The 21,298-nt window shown below is 41.7% G+C and overlaps 1 protein-coding gene across 1 annotated transcript in view; it reads left to right on the plus strand.

Annotated features, from left to right (window-relative positions):
• The window catches only part of MORC1 (MORC family CW-type zinc finger 1), a 96,397-nt gene that overhangs the window by 50,220 nt on the left and 24,879 nt on the right, over positions 1–21,298 (plus strand). The window contains exons 18-20 of the mRNA XM_048839400.2: positions 6,510–6,578; positions 6,952–7,182; positions 9,408–9,494. Of these exons, the coding sequence (XP_048695357.2) occupies positions 6,510–6,578; positions 6,952–7,182; positions 9,408–9,494 (387 nt within the window). The remainder of the gene's footprint in view (positions 1–6,509; positions 6,579–6,951; positions 7,183–9,407; positions 9,495–21,298) is intronic.

Below are 21,298 nucleotides of genomic sequence, written 5' to 3' on the forward strand. Positions count from 1 at the left end.
AGGATGCTGCTGCAATCTTCATTACCAAGTTCTGTCTGGGAATTTAAATATCCACAGTCCATAAACTCCAGAAATACTGGTACCTTTTGGTAGACTTAATATTTACTGGGTACTAAAAGGATAAATAGCTTGATTTCCAGATTAAAAAATAAGCCTCTCAAATTGGAGTGTATATAAACATTGTTGTCCTTTTTAAGGTGCTAGTAAATATTGGGGACTTGTTTGTTTCCTGTAGGAGGCGAAATCAGTGGAGTATGGTCAAAATATTTTCATAGTGTGACTAGCTTGTTTTACACTACCTACATCAGTTGTTGAACAGAGCTGGTCACAATCAGCATGCAGACAAATCCTTCATTTGGGAATACAGCCAAACACCAATGCCTGGCTCCAAGGGAACAACTCATTTTGAGTTGGGTGTTTCTGAAGGCAGAAAGCAAACTCTTGATGTTAGCAATAACTTTTCCAAAAAATAACCCTATTCAGACAACTAACAGCCATTTCTCAGCTTGCTCACCATATTTTTGAGCACCGAGTCTTTTATATCTTAGTCCTATACTCTAGAAATGAATCCTAAATGCCTCTGAAATTCATTTATTATCATCGCTGTAGTTTTTGTCCCTAGTTACTCATTCATAAGTTTGCCTGATTCTGCTGAAGTGATTCCATGCAGTGAGAACATACTCCACAATTTGATTTCAGAAATCTTCCACCATTACTTTTGATATCTTAGAACACCTGTAGTTAGGTCAGCCCAGTTTCCTTTTTCCCTGCTGTCTTCTACTCCAAAACTGAATTTTTCCACACCTTCTTCAAGAAAGATCCTATGTAAGATTACCTGTAATGATCAAAGATGAAGTAAAACTGTCTCATATATAGGCAATGTTGTTGCTTGCTTTGTAGTAGCAAAGGGACAGAACACCATTTAACACCTTGCTTGCCTCTGAAACCACTGCTGTATGCTAAGAGATTTCAATAATTTTTCCACAATAATTAGCTTTGATTGGTTACAATTTGCTCTTATTTTTAGTATCTTCTGCAAACCTAGAGAACTTGTTTCCAGGACAATTATCCAGTTAATTGATGGTATGCACAGGCTGCCATAGAAATGCTGAGGTTTAGCATTGGAATGTAACTAGTGTTATTGCAGTAATACAAGTATTCGCTATACTATGGTAACGCTAATTACAGTAAAATGCTAAATGTCAGTGCTCTTACGGTGAACTACTGGTCTCTTGTATGTGGACAGACTTTCATCAGTTCTTAGAACTGACCCTGCAGAGGCTCGTGAGTAAGGGGGAGCTTGACTCGTGTCTTGCCAAATTGAAAAGCTTCCAGCTATGTGTTTTTTCTCCTCTTCTTCAGACAGCGTTTTTGATCCAGCACTGTATTGTACCTCCTGTTTTTCTTTCCTTATCTTTGATTGCTATCCCTTGTCAAATGCCTTTTGAAAATCTAAGTGTAAGTACATCCACTGAATTTGCCTTTATCTTGGTGGTAATACCTTCAAAGAACTCCAGCAGGTCAGTAAAACATTCTCTTCCCTACCTGAATGCATATTGTCTATCGCTCTAGCTGTGCATACATCCTGCACGTTTTACAAAAAGGTGCATACATTTTATTGTGACAACTTAATGCTATCATTTTTCTTGAAAAAATTGTAAGTGCTGGTAAGGATCAGCATAAATATTGAGTCCCGTGTTTTTTTTTCCTTTCTCTGAGCTGTTACAGAGGGAGTAGCATCTTTGGGGACTCTCAGCAGGCAGACAGGAGCCAGCATTCATTGTGCATGTGCTGAACTTAAGGACCTTTCCAAACAAAATAAAGCATTTAGTCTTACACTTAGGTTTCAGGAAGGTGGACAAGAGAACTTGCCAAACCTTTAATGTTTCCAGAGTGTAATGGTAACTTTTGTACTGAAGGAAACAGAACATTTTAACGACAAAATAGCTAATCTTTGCATGCTGTAGTGTTGTTGTCTTATGTGATACTAAATTTGTTTAGCATTGGAAATCAATTTTGAATCATTTTTAAAACTGTTGTTGCTTAACTAAACACACATGAATTTCAGGCCATACTCCTCCAGGTGACAAGTTTATGTAAGAAGGCATATCTACAGTCTATCAAGAAAGTTACAAAATATTTTGGTCAAAGTACATTTTGTGAAAATCACTGCTTTATAACCAATTAAAATGCCTCACGGCTACAGTCGTTATTTTTCAGTATTCTTAAGTTCCATGGGTTGGATATTATTGTTTAGCTACAGCAATGAGAATCCAGGATCAGTCCATTGATTTTAATGGAGTTGCTCCAGTTTTATGCCAGTGGTACTGAGGACAGAAATGTGGACCTAGATACTTAAATGCAGAATATTAAATGAGATGTATCGCTGCCCCAAATTGCCCCGTATTGAAAGAAGAGGAAGGATTTGTCTATTCAGACTGCTGTTACGTTACATCTGTAATTGAAGCATGTACTGGTGAACCATTTGTATGCCAACATGTACTCTTTGTGCAATATTGCTGTCACAGTTTCAGAGTAACTGCACCTGTATTTTTCCTCTGTGGTCCCTTGCGGGCTCCCAGCCAGCACTTCTCTTGGGTGGCGACTCACATCTCCCTTCCTGCTGACAAGGGATTTTAAGGCTGTACAGCCCCCTGCCATGCATTGTGATGTCCCCAGCAAGGAAGTCTGCCTCAAGGCCAGCATCTGTGTGTTGTTTTCTCTCCAAGCACAATGTTTTTACCTTTGACCACACAGCTCTTCTAATAAAACTCATTTATTATGAGAGCAAAAAGCACCACACACACACACACACACACACACAAAATTGGTTAAAGAAAGTTCCTACATATTTAGTTAACATACCAAAAATCCCCCATCTTCACATGGGGTGTCTGGTAGGAAACATCCCTTCCAAACCTTCAGCAAGGGTGGGAGTACCCTTAGAACCAAAGGTCCTGTTCATCTACTGAGTCAAAAAGAAGGCCCTGAGTCAGGTTAGGCTCAGCCTTTTATACCCAAAGCCCTTTCTTTGTCTTTTGGTCTTTGGAAAATCCAGTTTGAATGAGTACATGCAAGACACCCCAGGGAGTGGAACTTCTCGGGAGTTGTCTTCAGTCCCAGGATGAGTAACCCCCTGCCCTCTACACACATACTCACACTCATACTCTCTCCCTCCTGCTCCTCTTCCTTCTCCCTGGAGAAGCTGTGGTAACCCTCCCCTAGGGAGTAGAACTGTCATACATGAAACCATTCATAAATTTCAAACAGTGATTCCCCAAAGACATTGCAGGGGATTGAAATATTTGTCACCAGTGCTTTACTAAATTTCTCAAGGTTGCATAGCATATTGTACAGTAATATATGTACTTAACTGTCTACTAGTTCTCAAAGAGGCACAAGATAAGTTACTACCAAACTGTGGCTGCTGAATTCACCCCAGCTGCCAAACTGTGCTACATAATCTAAGCTTACATTCAAATATATTTCTGTGTTCAGTGGGGGCACAAAAGGACTTAAATATTAACCGAGTGGAAATCAGTCGTGCTCTGAGTGTGCAGTCAATCTGAAACAATTGCTCTGAGAGGTGTGAAATGCCTCTTTCATCTAAGTCAGGGGTTCCCAAACTTAGTTCGTGGCTTGTTCTGGGTAAGCCACTGGCAGGCCGCAAGATGCTTTGTTTGCCTGAGCATCTGCAGGTACAGTCACCCGCAGGTCCCAGTGGCCGCGGTTAGCTGTTCCCGGCCAATGGGAGCTGTGGGAAGCAGTGGCCCGGCCTGCGCCGCTTTCCGCAGCTCCCATTGGCCAGGAACGGCTAACCGTGGCCACTGGGAGCTGCGAGTGGCCATACCTGCAGATGCTCAGGCAAACAAAGCATCTCGCGGCCTGCCAGTGGCTTACCCAGAACAATCCGCAAACCAAGTTTGTGAACCCCTGATCTAAGTGGTATGTAGTAGGTCTAATTTGAGGATGGCAATATAAATGCCCCTTTCATCCACTAACTCTAATTTGAGGATGGCAATATAAACCTCCTCATTCTTAACTAGCTACCTGCTGGTAACTTAAACAAAATAACTAAGGCAGTCAAATGATTAAAAAATTTAATCGTGCGATTCAAAAAAAATAATCACAATTAATCGCACTGTTAATACTAGAATACCATTTATTTAAATATTTTGGGTGTTTTCTACATTTTCAAATATATTGATTTCAATTACAACACAGAATACAAAGTATACAGTTCTCACTTTATTTATTTTTGTTTACAAGTATTTGCACTGTAAAAAAACAAAAGAAATAGTATTTTTCAATTCACCTAGTACAAGTACTGTAGTGCAGTCTCTTTATCATGAAAGTTGAACTTACAAATGTAGAATTATGTACAAAAAAACCTGCACTCAAAAATAAAACAATGTAAAATTTTAGAGCTTGCAAGTCCGTTCTGTTCTACTTCTTGTTCAGCCAACTGCTCAGGCAAACAAGTTTGTTTACATTTGCAGGAGATAATACTGCCCGCTTCTTGTTTACAGTGTCACCTGAAAGTGAGAACAGGTGTTCTCATGGCACTGTTGTAGCCGGTGTCACAAGATATTTATATGCCACATGTGCTGAAGATTCATCTGTCCCTTCATGCTTCAACCACCATTCCTGACATGCGTCCATGCTGATGACAGGTTCTGCTCGATAACGATCCAAAGCAACGATAATGATCCAAAGTGCAGACCGACACATGTTCATTTTCATTATCTGAGTCAGATGACACCAGAATAACGTTGATTTTCTTTTTTGGTGGTTCAGGTTCTGTAGTTTCTGCATTGGAGTGTTGCTCTTTTAAGACTTCTGAAAGCATGCTCCACACCTTGTCCCTCTCAGATTTTGGAAGGTACTTCAGATTCTTAAACCTTGGGTCGAGTGCTGTAGCTATCTTTAGAAATCTCACATTGGTACCTTCTTTGCGTTTTGTCAAATCTGCAGTAAAAGTGTTCTTAAAATGAACAACGTGCTGGGTCATCATCCAAGGCTGCTATAACATGAAATATATGGCAGAATGCGGGTAAAACAGAGCAGGGGACATACAATTCTCCCCCAAGGAGTTCAGCCACAAATTTAATTAATGCATTATTTTTTTAATGAGCGTCATCAGCATGGAAACATGTCCTCTGGAATGGTGGCCGAAGCATGAAGGGGCATATGAATGTTTAGCATATCTGGCATGTCAATACCTTATATTGTTTTGTTTTTGAGTGAAGTTATGTAACAAAAAAAAAATCTATATTTGTAAGTTGCGCTTTCACAACAAAGAGATTGCATTACAGTACTTGTTTGAGGTGAATTGAAAAATACCATTTCTTTTGTTTATCATTTTTATAGTGCAAATATTTGTAATAAAAATAATATACACTTTGATTTCAATTACAACACAGAATACAATATACAGGAAAATGTAGAAAAACATCAAAAATATTTAATAAGTTTTAGTTGGTATTCTGTCTAACAGTGCGATTAAAACTGTCGTTAATCGCAATTAATTTTTGTAATCACAATTAATTTTTTGAGTTAATCACGTGATTTAACTGCGATTAATTGACTGCCCTAAAAATAACAACCACCGGCAAATAGACTTATTGCACAATTCCCTGCTGCCTCACTCCTCATTTTTTTTATTTATCTGAATCTGCTGTGATGCTTATAGAATTTCCGCCAGAGTACGGTTAGTGAAGCGCCTGGCCACTGAAGTCAAGTCAGGCTTACTGTGGAGTACATAGCATTCTGAGCCTGTTTCTTGGTATTCTGTTGTATCTGATTAGAGAGGAAATTCACTGCATAACTGATCAGCCTGTGAAGAACAGGGGCTGCTTGGGGAACGGCTCTCCATTTTGCTCAAGAAACTTGAGGAGTCTACTTGGGTAGCCCCTGAAAATAGAAGTTATATTCATTTTTTGGTCCATTTGGCTAGCTAGCACAGAGGTGTTGGGGGTTTTTGAATTTGAATTCTGACCACTAGGTTCTGTGGTGGGAATTTCTAACCAATAAACCAGACCTTTATAAAGACTTGCTTTATTTCAGTGTGCTGTGGTGACTTGGTGTTGGGGAATGGAATTGGGAGTTAACGATGCTTAATCCCCCTCCCTTTTTTTCTAAATAAACACACCTCTTCAAAAGCCTCTGCTACCTTCCTGAAACATAACAGAATCAGATTTCTATAAAACTCCTTAGCTAAAGATGCCCCAGAAATCTTCATTCTACATAGAGCAGATGCCAGAAGGTGAGTTGACTTTCATAAGGTTGGGAGAGGAAGAAGTATTTAAAGAGGTTATTTATGACTTATTTCTGTGGTGAATGCTTCCCGCTACTACAGTAGTGGGAGTATTAAAGATATTAAACTCAAGCGTTCACAGTGAACATGTAAGCTGGTAAGAACAGTCCATTAGTGAGTCTTTACTGATTTTGTGACAGGCATAAGTTACTGTAAACGTCTGAATTTCATGTGTTTACATTTATTTTTATAGGAATCTCGTTTAATCCAACCACACACAGTTGCTCAGTGTGGAGACAGCAGTGGAACACTCTTAATAGATGTGAGTAACTAAACTCTTTGGATAACTATTTTCCATTGTGAGCTAGCAGAGGCAGGAAAGGAATTAAAGATAGTCCACACACACTAATTTACTTCAGACCAGTACATGTCAGAATTTTGTCCTTCAAATGAAGTGGTGTTTCATCTTGCAGAAGAAGTCTGCTAACACATGAAGAGTCTGATCCAAAGCCCATTTGAAGTTAATGGGAATTTTTCCATTGGCTTCTGTGGTTTCTGGATCAGGCTTTTAGTAAGGTCAAACTTTGTGGAAATTCAAGAGTTATGAGGTAAAATAGTTTGAGCGTTCTTGTTAAATGACCCAACCAAAAGAGAAGTGGTTACTTTGACATAACTGACAGTTTCCTTTCTTTAAGAAAAATGAAAATGTTCAGAAAACAGTGAGTCAAAGAAATGCTTTCCATAGAGAGCCAGCTCCGTCATCTTCATGTTTGGATAACTGTAGCAGAAAACAACACGTGCAAAAAAGAGGTCCTAAAAGACGGGATATTTCAGAGCACAGGGCTACTTCCCAGAAGAAAGCAAGACCTCAAGAACGACACATACCTCCTGTTTCCCTATTGGAGAAGCATCACCAAGTTTCACTGGTTTAGTACCACTTTATTTCTTTGTTTCTGATCTCCTTCCTAAAGTAGTTTGCTTATTAGTTTGATTTATACTGCGTATTTATCAACTTGGAAGGTGCAGTTCCAATAAGAAAAAAATTAAGAAAGGGCGAATACTATTTAAAAAAAAATTCATGAACTTTCATTAAAATCTTTGCAGTTGCTTTGAGAATTGCAGCCCTTGTTAACTGGCTTTCCGTGACCAGTGAGGCATAAGTTTAGTTTGCAAGAACGCATGGAAAGGAATGGTGCAATGACCACATGAAAGTACATCTGCCTCTGTGTTTATAGACTACCTTAAAAGTTCTACGTACTGTTATTAAGCATTATTGCCAATTGTGTTGAGTGCCTAGGGAACCAACCCAGGATAGGGCCCCATTGTATTGGACATTGTACAAACACAAAAGTAGACAGTTCCTTCCCCAAAGATCTTACTTTGTAAACAATTAAGGATTAAGTAGAGAGACTGTCAAAGAGCAGGTATAATAACATCTAGCACTAGGGAATGTGAAATGGAACCCCAAAAAGTACTAAACCATGCTTGCTTTAAATATGAGTTACAATAGAAACTCTTGAGGGCAGGGACTGTGCCTAATATGTTGAAGGAGAGCGTACATAAAATACTTAGATTTAGCAGAAGGATATCGTATGCTGTAACATGTAAGCATTTCTTGTCATCTCTCCGTTCATAGATGATGATGAAGTACGAGTATTTTGTATTTATTCATTGTACTAACATGTAAGTGATCTGAGCCTGGCAGTGAACTCAGGAATCTTGTTTCTTGGGTCTGGTTATAGCCTCTTACCTTGATATTATAAGTCTTGCCTTTGAGGAGAGATTACTAATTATCTTGTTCCCATAAAGTTCTATTAGTTGTTGTTTTTCTCGTTCTCAGTTGGGGCTGCCTCTATACCAAATTTCAGCTTGCTATCCCTTAGCACTTTTACACTTGATTTTTTTCAAAAATCACAAGAATTGTTTAAAATGGGACAGTCTTTTCTATCTCCTGAAAAATGCAAAATGTTTGTATTATTTTTGCTCAGACTAGAACTCCCCACAGACACACACACAACCCCCTCCACCCCCCTTTGCACAGAGACTGACCCTGTAGAATCTCATTCCAAAAGGTGAATATTTGGGACAATTAAGTGACTGAAAATGAGGGATTAGAATGGAAAGGTTTATGCAGCTTTGAAAATAGTATAGTGGTAACACCTGTTACAGTTCAGCTTGCCTGGTATTTCTTTGTAGCAACTGGAAGAAATAAAACATCTAAAAGCAGTAAGTAAGACTAATAATAACATCAGCAGTTAAACTGGATAGAATAAAAATGCACTTGTGCGATCAGCCCTCATACTTCAGGGCATAAACTGAACACTTGCAAAGGTCAGGAAAAAGTCACTTTCCCCACGTCCCCTCCCTCTATTCCAATCACACCCAATAGGGTAGTATTGCTCATTTGACCATTAGGGCCCAGTATTGTTTGCCTTCCTCTGGCAGAAATGACTGTTGAGGCTGGCATACACTTTTAGGTGGATTATTGGTTTAATGTGGTATGATCATTCTTGGTGCTAAATGTCTCCTGGTCATAAACTGAGTGTGAAAAGACAGCTGGCTCGTGTATGCTGATTTGAATATTGTACACTGTAATTTTAATGCCAGGATTAAATTCAGGGGCAAATATTCAGAAGACTGATGACTGGCATACTTTTTGACAGGTGCAAATAGCACACAATGAATGGCAGGTGCAAATGTGTATTTCAACTTGCAGCTGGGTAGGTAAGGGTGCAAGTATCCAGATTTGCGCACACAATTCAGTCACAAGTACAAATTTTACAAGTGGAAATGGCACCTGCAAAATGGACACTGCCCTCTTGAAAATTTGCCCCTAGAAACAGAACCAGATTTGAACTGTGGATAGTTCAGCCCTTTGGTGCATCTCACGGAAATGTAGAAATAAAAAAAAATGCATGTTCTGGGTATTTTTACCTAAAAAGCAGAAGGCAAAAGCAGTAATGCCCAGTTATTAAATAATGCTAAGATTTCAGAAATGTGCAGGTTGCCACACTGTTAGAATAGATGTAACATCCTGGAGCATTATTTTACTCTTAATCCTGAGTGATGTGGTGTGCTTCAACATCTCTGCTGTTGGCATGCTAAAACTAATTCTAAACTTGTTGATTCCAATTCTAATACCTTATTGCAGGTGCCTCATGAGAGCCAACAAATGTTTCTGGAGAAATCTGAAATTGCCAAAATTAAAAAAGAAGACAGTGACCTAGAAATCATCTGTGTAAGAAGCCTTTTTTACCTTTGTTTTTAACCCATAAGTACTGTGTAAAATAAGCTGTAGTCAATCCAGAGTGAAGTCTGAGTGCATTTATACCTCTATTTTTCCTATTAGAAAACCATTTTTAGAAATAGCTGCTAGCACCATTGTGCCAGCACTGAGGATGTGGAATAATTTTGTCTAATCAGATTTTAAAAGACTATCTTAACAAAACGTTTTACTGTCCACATTGCCTGATTAAAAAAAAATGGATTTTTACGTGGCAGAAAGATGTAGCATGATAGAAGCCTAAATGACTTAAAGCCAATCAACTGAGAGTATTACTGGCTTTGAGCTTTCTAAACCCCTGAGTAGAAATGCTACTTGCCTTAATTACTTGTGGATCATCTGCTCTAAAATGCTGCTTTGTCATGAAGCTTGAAAAGGTAAAAAGAAAAGGAGTACTTGTGGCACCTTAGAGACTAACCAATTTATTTGAGCATGAGCTTTCGTGAGCTACAGCTCACTTCATCGGATGCATACCGTGGAAACTGCAGCAGACTTTATATACACACAGAGAATATGAAACAATACCTCCTTGCTCAAATAACATACCGTGGAAACTGCAGCAGACTTTATATACACACAGAGAATATGAAACAATACCTCCTTGCTCAAATAAATTGGTTAGTCTCTAAGGTGCCACAAGTACTCCTTTTCTTTTTGCGAATACAGACTAACACGGCTGTTACTCTGAAACTTGAAAAGGTAGTGTTTCTAATGCAGTGAAAATCAGTCCATGAAACTGTAAACCTGCTATGTCCATGCAATTAGCACATACTTAGTTAATTTTAGGAGCATAATTTATTCAGAATAGCACAGAAACTCTGCAAATAGCAGCCTTCATCAAGTCAAGGTGTTTTGTCCATAACAAAAAGACCATCAACAAGCTAGATGAAACTAGCATAGTTGTTAGATATTAATTTTAACAATAACTCTGGGAGTCTGGTGATAGCAAGATGCACATAGAGCAAAATTGCAAAGAAAAAGTAATGGAAAATCGCTTCCTGAAAGCAGCACAAGTAACTATCTTAGAATCAAGGCAGTGAAACATAAGAGGGAGCTAGGCCATAGAAAGGTATAGAGGGTAGTATCAAGTTACTAAATCAATCTGTGGCCGTGCTGTGGTCGAGTGAAGCCCCTTTAATATATGAGGAGTGTGACACAAGAAATTGACACTGGACTTAACGACACATGAAATGGATAAAGGGGAAAACCTGAAAATAAAGCAGAAGTTGTTGTGATGCAGCATGGACTAATTGCAGGCATACATTAAAACGTAGCTGTTGATATAAGAAAAATGTCCGGCTGAACTCCTGAAGTGAAAGCAAAATAATTTCCTTGAAGTCAAAAGAAACATCAGTGAAGGTTTGAGTACCAATAGCTCATAACTCACTTCCAGATGGGGATGTTAACCCAGGAAATTGTTATAGATAACAATCCATTGTTGTTTGTGGCAATAGATAACAATCAAGCATCTGCTGGAAAAGTAATATGAAAAAAAACACCAAATTTCCCATAAGAGTGCATCGGGAACAGCTTTTGTTTCAGAATGTGGAGGAAGTAACCAGGGGACAGCCATTTCAAACTTGATTCTGACCAACAGGGAAAAGTTGGTAGTGAGTCTGAAGGTGGAAGGCAATTTGGGTCAAAGTGATCATGAAATGATAGATTTTATGATTCTAGGGAAAGGAAGGAGTGAGAGCAGCAGAATAAGGACAAAGGACTTCAGAAGACTTAGATAACTGGTAGGTAAGATCCCATGGGAAGACAATCTAAGGCAAAAAGGAGTTCAGGAGAGCTGGCAGTTTCTCAAGGAGATAATATTAAAGGTGCACCTGCGAACTTGGTCCTGGCTCAGTGCAGGGGGCTGGATTTGATGACTTTGTGAGGTCCCTTCCAGCCCTACAATTCTGTGATCAAGTGTGATGACCAAGATTAATTATAATAGTTGTAAGTCCTAGGTCCAGTGTGTATTTCCTTTATAGAAATGTCTAGCAACATGCAAATAGTGGTCTAATAGAGATGAGAAGTAGGAGTTGGGACACCTGGTTTGTGTTCCTACATGTGCCACTGACTCACTGATGCACACACTGTAAGTGACTTACCTGACATCAGTTTTCCCATCTCTAAAACAGGACCTATGCTACTGCCATACGAACAATAAAAATAAAAGTTGTGACTTGGGCAGAACTTGTTGAAGCCACTCTCATCAGGAGAATAGGCTTTCTCATTGTCCGGTACTTACTCTTTCAGAGTTGGTCATAAATGATATGTGAATCACATTGCTTGTGGTATTCTGGCACTTTTACTTACAGTATCGCCAAAAACTGAAAGTATGAACCTGGGGAAAAAACTACTCAAATGGACTGGGATTGTTTGGAGTGCAAGTATGGAATAGTTCTTTATCGCTCGCTCTACTAGATACTTTTCAAACCATTTCAGATCTTGTTATTTCTAAAGTAACTCAAGTTTCACTTGCAAGTGAAGTACTGGCAGATCAGATGTCACCTGGACCACGTAGCTGCTTATATCAAGTGTAACTATTTGGCTTCTGTTTTACTAATCTGCATTCTACCTTCCAAGCAGTTATTATAACAACATCAAACCAGGGCTTACGTTGGGCCAGCTGTCCCTTCATTTCCTGCTCCAGCCCACCTACACATACTCATACTGTCAATGAGATAGCTAGAACAGGGAAAGTGTAACGTATGATTGAGTAAGTAGTAGTACAGAATATAGATTGCCTTAAGATAAGGATGGAACTGCACTTGGAATCAAACAGTAAAGTGGGACATGACTGCTGAAATGACATAGTACACAGGTTAGGAACAAAGGCCCAGCACCAGCTGCTTTTACCATCCACAGATTGAGACCGATTTTATCACTACATTTCTAGCCCAAACTGAGGCAGTGTGGAGTTATGGGGGCTCTAAGATGCTATCCCATCCAGAAGTTAGTCTATGTCTGAGCTTCTTGGCATACAGCAGAGAGTGTGTATATGGCCATTCCTCTTCTCAGTTTTGAGGAGAGATGAACCAGTGAGTGCTAAGAGAGAATAGTTCCAGTATTTCCTCAATTGGAAGAACTATTACTGTGTCCAACCTTTGTGCAGGAAACAGAAAAAGTGGCAGTATGCCTTATACTCCACAGTGGCACAAGTGTCATGTATAATCTAACCTACATCTGTTTTCAAACAGTGCTTAAATACTGTATTATGAGTTACCATAAAAATGCCTATAACATTCTTGACAAATGATACTGCTTTTTCCCTGCCAAGTGGCAATGTGACTCTCCACTTCAAACAGTGCTTCACACTTAAGGTTTGCATCTCCCTTGGCATGGAGCACCCCCTTTACTCAGTCATTTTGCCGGTTCTTGGAAGGTTTTCCTTAGCTCACATATACCAGTTTTTATTTGTTTTAAGGAAACATCATGTTTGTCATTTATTACTTGCTCCAAGTATATTTGTGTGATCACACCTGGCAATCTAATCTCAGGCTGTTGGTGGTTAATTAAGTTAGACAAATACCTACTATCTGTAGATATATCATTGCTTTTCCGTTATGCTGTAGCTGCAAGAATTAAATTAGGAATTAATTGCCTTTTACTGCCTTGGCAGCTTTCGTTATATTAAACCAGACAGTTATTGGCCTGCTTTAGTTCATCTTAACCCCTCCCCTGCTTGCCATAAAATGGCTGTATGCAGATACTTGTGTGTCTTGCCATATAGACCCAGGTTGCCCTGGCAAAACATATTCTCACTAAATATCTTGGCTCAGACTCTTAGCTCGTGTAACTGGGATAGCTCCTTGTAAGTCAATGAAGCTATGCCAGTTCACACTGACTGCGGATCTGGTCCTTGATTTGTCAAATGAAGTACATCAAAATGGCTCTGGTATATGAATGTAGATGACTCTTACAAAGTACAGGTAAACATGTTCGTATCAGTGTCCTGGGTGACGTGGAATATCTGATGATCATGCTTCATGCTATCTTCTATACCAAATGGGTATAGAACGGGTAGATGTGATGGGCTGTACAGCCCCCACACTGAAGTGGAAGGGGTTAAGGAGCTACTCTGGGTCCAGGCAGCTCCGCCTTGCTAAACCTGCAGTGCATACACAGGCTGGAGGAGGAGCTGAAAAGGGGAGTGGCGTAGCTTGCTTGCAGGCAGTCAGTGGAGGTGAGCAGACCAACACTCTGAAACTCTCCAAAAAGAGCCCTGCTGGGGCCCCTGACTGTTGATGGCCTGTCCGACCTGCTGAGGGAAAAGGGCTCTGGACCTCTGCAAGGCTGGAGACTTCTTTGACTTATTTTGTTTACAAGCTTTTGCGTTTCCCTCTTGAATGGGGAGGCCAGTAGGAAGTGATCTAGGAGGCCTGGCACTTCAGGGTATTGGGTTCAGCTGCCTGCCTTTGGGCTCTGGATTGGAACCTAGTGGAGAGGGGTAGGCCCAGCTTCCCTTACCCACGTCCTGATGGGGCTGGAGACTCAGGACTGGGAAGACTCCATATCTCAGAGTGTCCCAACTCCATATCTCAGAGAGTCCCAACTTCAGGCTTCACCTTTGGCCAGGTGAAGCCTGAAGCCCCTTGCTGGGCAGAAGAACTAGCTCTTTGTTGGAATCTTGACATACTTTGGAACAGGTGGACACAACTTGTGGCCCAGCCAGAGGGCTAAGCCATAGCAGAGGACAGATCACCACAGGCTATCAACAGGGGGTGCCAAGACAGAAGAGCACCTGTCACACCCTCGCTGACCACTAGGCGGCACCTGTGGAGGGTAGATCCCTTCACAGTAGCCCGTTATCTTCACCACTTTTTTTCATGCCTGAGGCAATATCCCACTTCTAAGGTATGGAGTATATTCTCCTGTAATAACTATCTTTGTATATCACTTGTTTTGTAGACAAAAATGGTGCTGTCACCTTTGCTTGTGTCTTCATTTATCTGTTTGCCCTGGGCTAATTAGTCATTATTATGTATAACTCACCTAACAGAGGCGGTATAGTAAATGCTTCTCTAATACTGAATTTACAGTATAGTAAATGCTTCTCTAAACTTCTAATTATATTCATAAGATGTAATTCCTTGGCATTTTGCCATATTGCACATAACATCCTAGATACATGAGCCAGGACAGCAGTATTGATTTATGGTGAGGCAACTTTTTGTTCTTGCTACTTCCTTTTTAACATTCCTATATATTATTGACTTGCTTTAAGCATGCCTATATGCTTTAGATTGGTGAGATATTAATTCTCTTCCAATAGACTACTTGGCTTCCCATCACTTGTATCTGCATCTAATGTCTCAATCTTGGTTTAATTTTTTTGACAACCTGATTTATTTGTAGCTGATGATCAATTTGCCTTTACTGCAGACTCTATTAATGTACTGTACACAGGCCCTTCAAAAAGTCAGCCTTGCTAGCTTCTGTGCAGATAAACCTAATGGTGCACCTGGATGGAGAAGAATCAGCCCTGGTCTACACTAGGACTTTAGGTCAAATTTAGCAGTGTTAAATCGATGTAAACCTGCACCTGTCCACACAATGAAGCCCTTTATTTCGACTTAAAGGGCTCTTAAAATCGATTTCCTTACTCCACCCCTGACAAGTGGATTAGCGCTTAAATCGGCCTTGCCAGGTCGAATTTGGGGTACTGTGGACACAATTCGATGGTATTGGCCTCCGGGAGCTATCCCAGAGTGCTCCATTGTGACTGCTCTGGACAGCACTCTCAACTCAGATGCACGATTGTTTGCCGTCGCTCTGACGCAGGGAGGGGCGACTGATGACACGGCTTACAGGGTTGGCTTACAGGGAGCTAAAATCAACAAAGGGGGTGGCTTTACATCAAGGAGTATTTCAGGCAGGACTTCACGGAGGGTTCCAATAAGAAATGGTGCACCTAAGCTGTTGTTCTTATTGGAACAAGGAGGTTAGTCTAGCCTCTGATTGATACATGGCTAGATTTACCTCGCTGCAATTTGCGGTTTACGTACTCGCCAGCTTGGTGCTCCGGTGCCAAGATAGGGATATGGGTTCCGTCTATGGCCCCACCACAGTTAGGGAATCCCATTGCAGCAAAGCCATCCACTATGACCTGCACATTTCCCAGGGTCACTACCCTTGATATCAGCAGATCTTTGATTGCGTGGGCTACGTGTATCACAGCAGCCCCAACAGATTTGCCCACTCCAAATTGATTCCCAACTGACCAGTAGCTGTCTGGCATTGCAAGATTCCACAGGGCTATCGCCACTTGCTTCTCAACTGTGAGGGCTGCTCTCATCTTGGTATTCATGCACTTCAGGGCAGGGGAAAGCAAGTCACAAAGTTCCATGAAAGTGCCCTTACGCATGCGAACGTTTCGCAGTCACTGGGAATCGTCCCAGACCTGCAACACTATGCGGTCCCACCAGTCTGTGCTTGTTTCCCGAGCCCAGAATCGGCGTTCCACAGCATGAACCTGCCCCATTAGCACCATGATGCATGCATTGGCAGGGCCCATGCTTTCAGAGAAATCTGTGTCCAGGTCCTGATCACTCATGTGACCGCGCTGACGTCGCCTCCTCGCCCGGTATCGCTCTGCCAGGTTCTGGTGCCGCATATACTGCTGGATAATGCGTGTGGTGTTTAATGTGCTCCTAACTGCCAAAGTGAGCTGAGCGGCCTCCATGCTTGCCTTGGTATGGCGTCCGCACAGAAAAAAGGCGCGGAACGATTGTCTGCCGTTGCTCTGACGGAGGGAGGGGCGACTGACGACACGGCTTACCGGGTTGGCTTCAGGGAGCTAAAATCAACAAAGGGGGTGGCTTTACATCAAGGAGTATTTCAGGCAGGACTTCACGGAGGGTTCCAATAAGAAATGGTGCACCTAAGTTATTGTTCTTATTGGAACAAGGAGGTTAGTCTGGCCTCCGATTGATATATGGCTAGATTTACCTCGCTGCACCTTCTCTGTGAGTGACTGCAGTGTGACCTAGAGGAATGAGTCCCCTAGACGGGGGGAGAGGGTTTTGCAAATGAGTACAAAACAAATGTAGTCTATTTCTTGTTTTGATACACTCCATCTATCTTTTACATCTTTGGCTGGCAGCAGACGGTACAATAGGACTGCTAGCCATCCTCATCTCTTGCCTGCCCAGCAGAAGATGATGCAATAGGACTGCTAGCAATCCGTATCGCCTGCCTGCTCCACCATAAGATGGTTCAATAGGACTGACTGCAGGACTAAAGAGAATGACTTGATCAAGTCACTCCAAATTTAGTCCCTGCGCCCATGTCTGCCCAGGCGCTCCTGATCGACCTCACACAGGCGACCAGGAGCACCTCGGACATGCCAATGACAGCTACCAGTCCTATTGCACCGTCTGCTGCCACAAGGCAATGGGTTGCAGCTGCTGTGTAGCAATGCAGTACCGCGTCTGCCAGCACCCAGGAGACATACGGTGACAGTGAGCTGAGCGGGCTTCATGCTTGCCGTGGTATGGCGTCTGCACAGGTAACTCAGGAAAAAAGGCGCGAAACGATTGTCTGCCCTTGCTTTCACGGAGGGAGGGAGGGAACGGGGGCCTGACGATATGTACCTAGAACCACCCGCGACAATGTTTTAGCCCCATCAGGCATTGGGATCTCAACCCAGAATTCCAATGGGCAGCGGAGACTGCGGGAACTGTGGGATAGCTACCCACAGTGCAACGCTCCAGAAGTCGATGCTTGCCTCGGTACTGTGGAAGCACTCCGCCGAGTTAATGCACTTAATGCACTTAAAGCATTTTCTGTGGGGACACACACTCTCAAATATATAAAACCGATTTCTAAAAAAAGACTTCTATAAATTCGACCTTATTCCGTAGTGTAGACATACCCTCAGTGTCTGTGTAAAAGCAGTTGTTGTTCTGTATTTCAGACTCTACTGTTGTCAAAACAGTGCTCACTATTCTCACTATAAATGAAGCCCTGCCATCTGTTCCATTATAAATCTCTGTTTTTTAGCATTTGTAATGGCTGTAAAACCTCGCTCCAGGCTAAAACTTGGTTTATGACACTTAATGTCTAGGAATGATGTGAAATTATCCAGATGCTTTTTAATAGGTAATAAAACTTGGCAGCTCCAGCAGTAGTATGCTGTATATGACATATATTCTATTGAAAAAATGGCAGGACAGAATAAAGAACATCGTATGTTTGTCCTAAGCAAGAAGTGGATCAAATGGAACCAACAGAAGTGAGGTGGAGATCTTGTATCTGGAATAGTTCCTGAGTAGGCCATTCAGGAGGGTTAGGTGAAATTGAAACAGGTGATTGAAAATAGTGATGGATTTGGAGAGGACTGATTTGGAGGTGCAAATATCAACAAAATGAAACCAGTTAGATACCTGGGAGGGGTGGCTTCTGATAAGAGTGTGAAAGGTTTCACACACTATGAGGAATGTAGGCAGTTTATATACTGTTTCTTAGAGATGTTAAAATTTGGAGCATCCCACTTTAAGTAACGGAGTATCTACGTGATGAAGTAGGGAATCTCTCCCCAGTGCTCTGGGCAGTTGTTCTTAGGATTGTCCTTGGGTTTTAGATGGCTCAGACCTGCTGCTCTGGGAAGCTTGCTCCCAAATGTGGGGATCAGCAGAAGTAATTGCTGAAGGACAATCTATTAGGATTGTCATTAGCTTTAACTGGTTAGTTCTTTCTTGGCTGAATATCTTTTTCATTATTGCCGGCTCTGAAAACATAGTAATATGCCAACTCGTTATTTATGGGATCTTTTTTTAGTATTCTTTCTCCCTTCAAACAATGAACAAACTCTTGAACAAAAGAAACTATATCACAGATGTGGCAGCAGCCAAGGCACCTATTAACTGGGCTCTGAGTCAGCAGAGGAGATTTTATGTTTGATTCTTTGCCGCTGATTTGACCGCATTACCTCAGGCAAGTCACTTAGCTGTCTTACAGATAGGGAAACAGAGACTCGGAAAGATTACTGCTTTACCCAGCTTCATGAAGTACTGTGACATCTCTGGATTCTAAATGCTATTGAAGTGCTAAGCAATATTGCCTAATTTTCATGTGGAAAGTGTGAGTTATACAGTGATGGTCTTCCTCACTCACTTTCCCACTAGGAAAGCTGAAATCCAAGTTAAACATAGGACTTGTCTTCATGAACGGGGGGTTAATCCACAGTTAGTTGATGAGTGTTAGTTAACACGCTGTACACAAGCTGCAGTTAATAGTGGGCACGTGCTTTCTTTCAGTTCTCATTGTATGCACAGGGCAGGGGCTTGCTGCGTGTTAAGTGTGTGGCATTCTCAAAGGGTATTCCATGGTCCTTAGCTTTGCTTCTGAGCAGTGGGCGTCCTGGGATTTCTCTCGCTGTACATTGTGGGATGAGTAGAGGAAGCCAATGGAATTCTGGAACTTGGAGTCAAAGTTGTTTTTTTTAAAAAATCCCATGATTCCACTCTCTCTGTCCAATGCTTCCTCTCCTTCTGGGTGGGCTAGCACCATTTTGAAATTGCTGTCAGCCAGCACGGACCCAACTGTCTTCCATGCTGCTGTGCGGACAACCGCGAACACACACAGCCTACCTAGGCTGTATTTCAGGCATCTTTGCGTTTTGGACTATGTCTGCCTCACCACCAAGCACATAATGTGGCAGCAGCAGCTTCAGCAGCGGGGGAGGAAGGAAGACCAAGACGAGGTTGATCCCAAGCAACTGCTACTACAGGAGCTGCTCTTGGAGCAACTTCACACATTCCAGTGCTGTTCCTGGACTTAGAAAACCAGTGTGGATTGGCGGGAAAGGATCACTAGGCAGACCTGGGATGACCAGCAGTGGTGAGAGAATTTCAGGATGGTGAAGGTGGCTTTTTCTGAGATCTGTGCTGAGCTAGCAGCAGCATACCAACCTGCAGTGTCCCACACGCATGGACAAGCAGGTCGCAATTCCCACTGGGAAAGCGGGCCACTCTGCAATGCTACCCGTCCATAGTAAACCAGTTCCGTGTCAGGAGATCCACTGTTGGGGCCATTGTAATGCAGATGTGTGCTGCCATGCATGAGGCACGGTTCCACAGGCTTATAAAGCTCAGGAATATATTCTGAAAGAGTATTACACAATTCACGGTAAACAAGGGGTTACTGCACTCTAATGAATTCTGTCTTGTGTGCTCAGGCGTTTTCCCTCCAAACTAGTTTGAGTAACTTCAGTTAAACCCCCCAATATAGACAAACCCTTAATTAGCTGCTAATGCTTCTGTTTCTGGACACTAAGGCCTACAGTAATCTGTGAGGGATGTACTGTGCCTTGTCTTAGAGGATACTGGAGGTAGCTTAGTGCTGTTGCTAGGTGACTATGGGAAGAGATTGTGCCCCTTATTAACTAATTGTATTAATCACATTAATGCACTGTCCTAGAGACCCATTGTGTTAGGGACTGCACATGTACATACGCAGCCCCTGCCCTGAAGTGTTTACAGTCTAACTGGACAAGGCAGACGAAGGGTAGAAGAAGGAAATGTTATTCCTTTTTTCCATATGAGGAACTGAGGCACAAGTTAAATGACCAGGCAAAGATGCGTTAGATCAGGGTTCAATTCCCATCTCTGCCAGACATCCTGAATCCCGGCTGAGTACATTAACTACAGTCTTCCTTTTGCTTCCTCCTGCTAGAAGTTCTGCCTACAATGGCAAAATGAGTTGGCAGCTAATTTCCCTCCCTCTTTATTTTTAGCCTTTTATTTCTCTTTTCCAGGCAGCAGTGAGCTCTTCCTGTGCATCTCTACCACTACCTCTTCTCTAGGAGCCATTGGTGCACTAAGGCTTTTGTCCTCTGTTTTAAAATGGCAGTGCCTCCCTGTTGTCCCCACCCTGCCCTCTCATGGCAAAGCATCCTAGGGGACACCAGGCAGAAAACAAATACTGCTTTGTTTGTGAGACAGATTTCTCACAGCATTGAAGGGGAACTGTGCCAGATCTGTTCTCAGACAGTGGCCACTCATTTTCTACCAAGGTTAGAGTCCCAAGGGCTTAGTTTGCACATTCAAAGCAAATGGGGCATTGGATGAAACTGCGTAGTACTGAAAAGATCCCTCCTATCCCTGCAAGACATTTGGATTGGGAATGTCATGCTGAACAAAAATCTGAACAATAGATTACATGAAAGGCCACTAACCAGAAAATTATCACTTTATGGTGGGCTTCAAACTGGCAATCAGAATACTTTAGACTTTTCTCTCTTGTTTATAACATGAGAAAGCTAATCAGATCATATGATAGCATGCTGAAAATGAGTTATCTTTAGGCCACTACCGAGTTCCTTTCATAGTTGCTGCTATGAAACTTTCTTAAACCCGTGCCTAACAAAGCACAGAGATAGACCCCCCTGTATTTAGTGGGACTGTTCATGAGTTTACTTTCCTGAATAAGGGCCAGAATAAGGCCATATTTAGAACATTTTTAAAATATCAAACTGCTTGCTAAGCAGCATAATCTTTTTCACCAGGTCTACAAAACACATGTTGTTTGTCCATATTTTCCCACTTTTTATTTACATCTGGTTAAAAACAATGGAGAGTTGATCTGTAAAACTGAACAAGTACAACATTAAGCTGAAAAGACGTTTCCTCGATATTTGTAAGGCCTAATTCTTCCAGTATGATTCTATTGACTTGGTGGGGTCACTTCTGACTTATGCCTGTGGAAGCAAGATCAAAATCAAACCCAAATTGAATTTAACCTGGAGTTAACCTACAATTAACATG

This window comes from Caretta caretta, chromosome 1 (assembly GCF_965140235.1).
Source record: "Caretta caretta isolate rCarCar2 chromosome 1, rCarCar1.hap1, whole genome shotgun sequence".
NCBI lineage: Eukaryota > Metazoa > Chordata > Testudines > Cheloniidae > Caretta > Caretta caretta.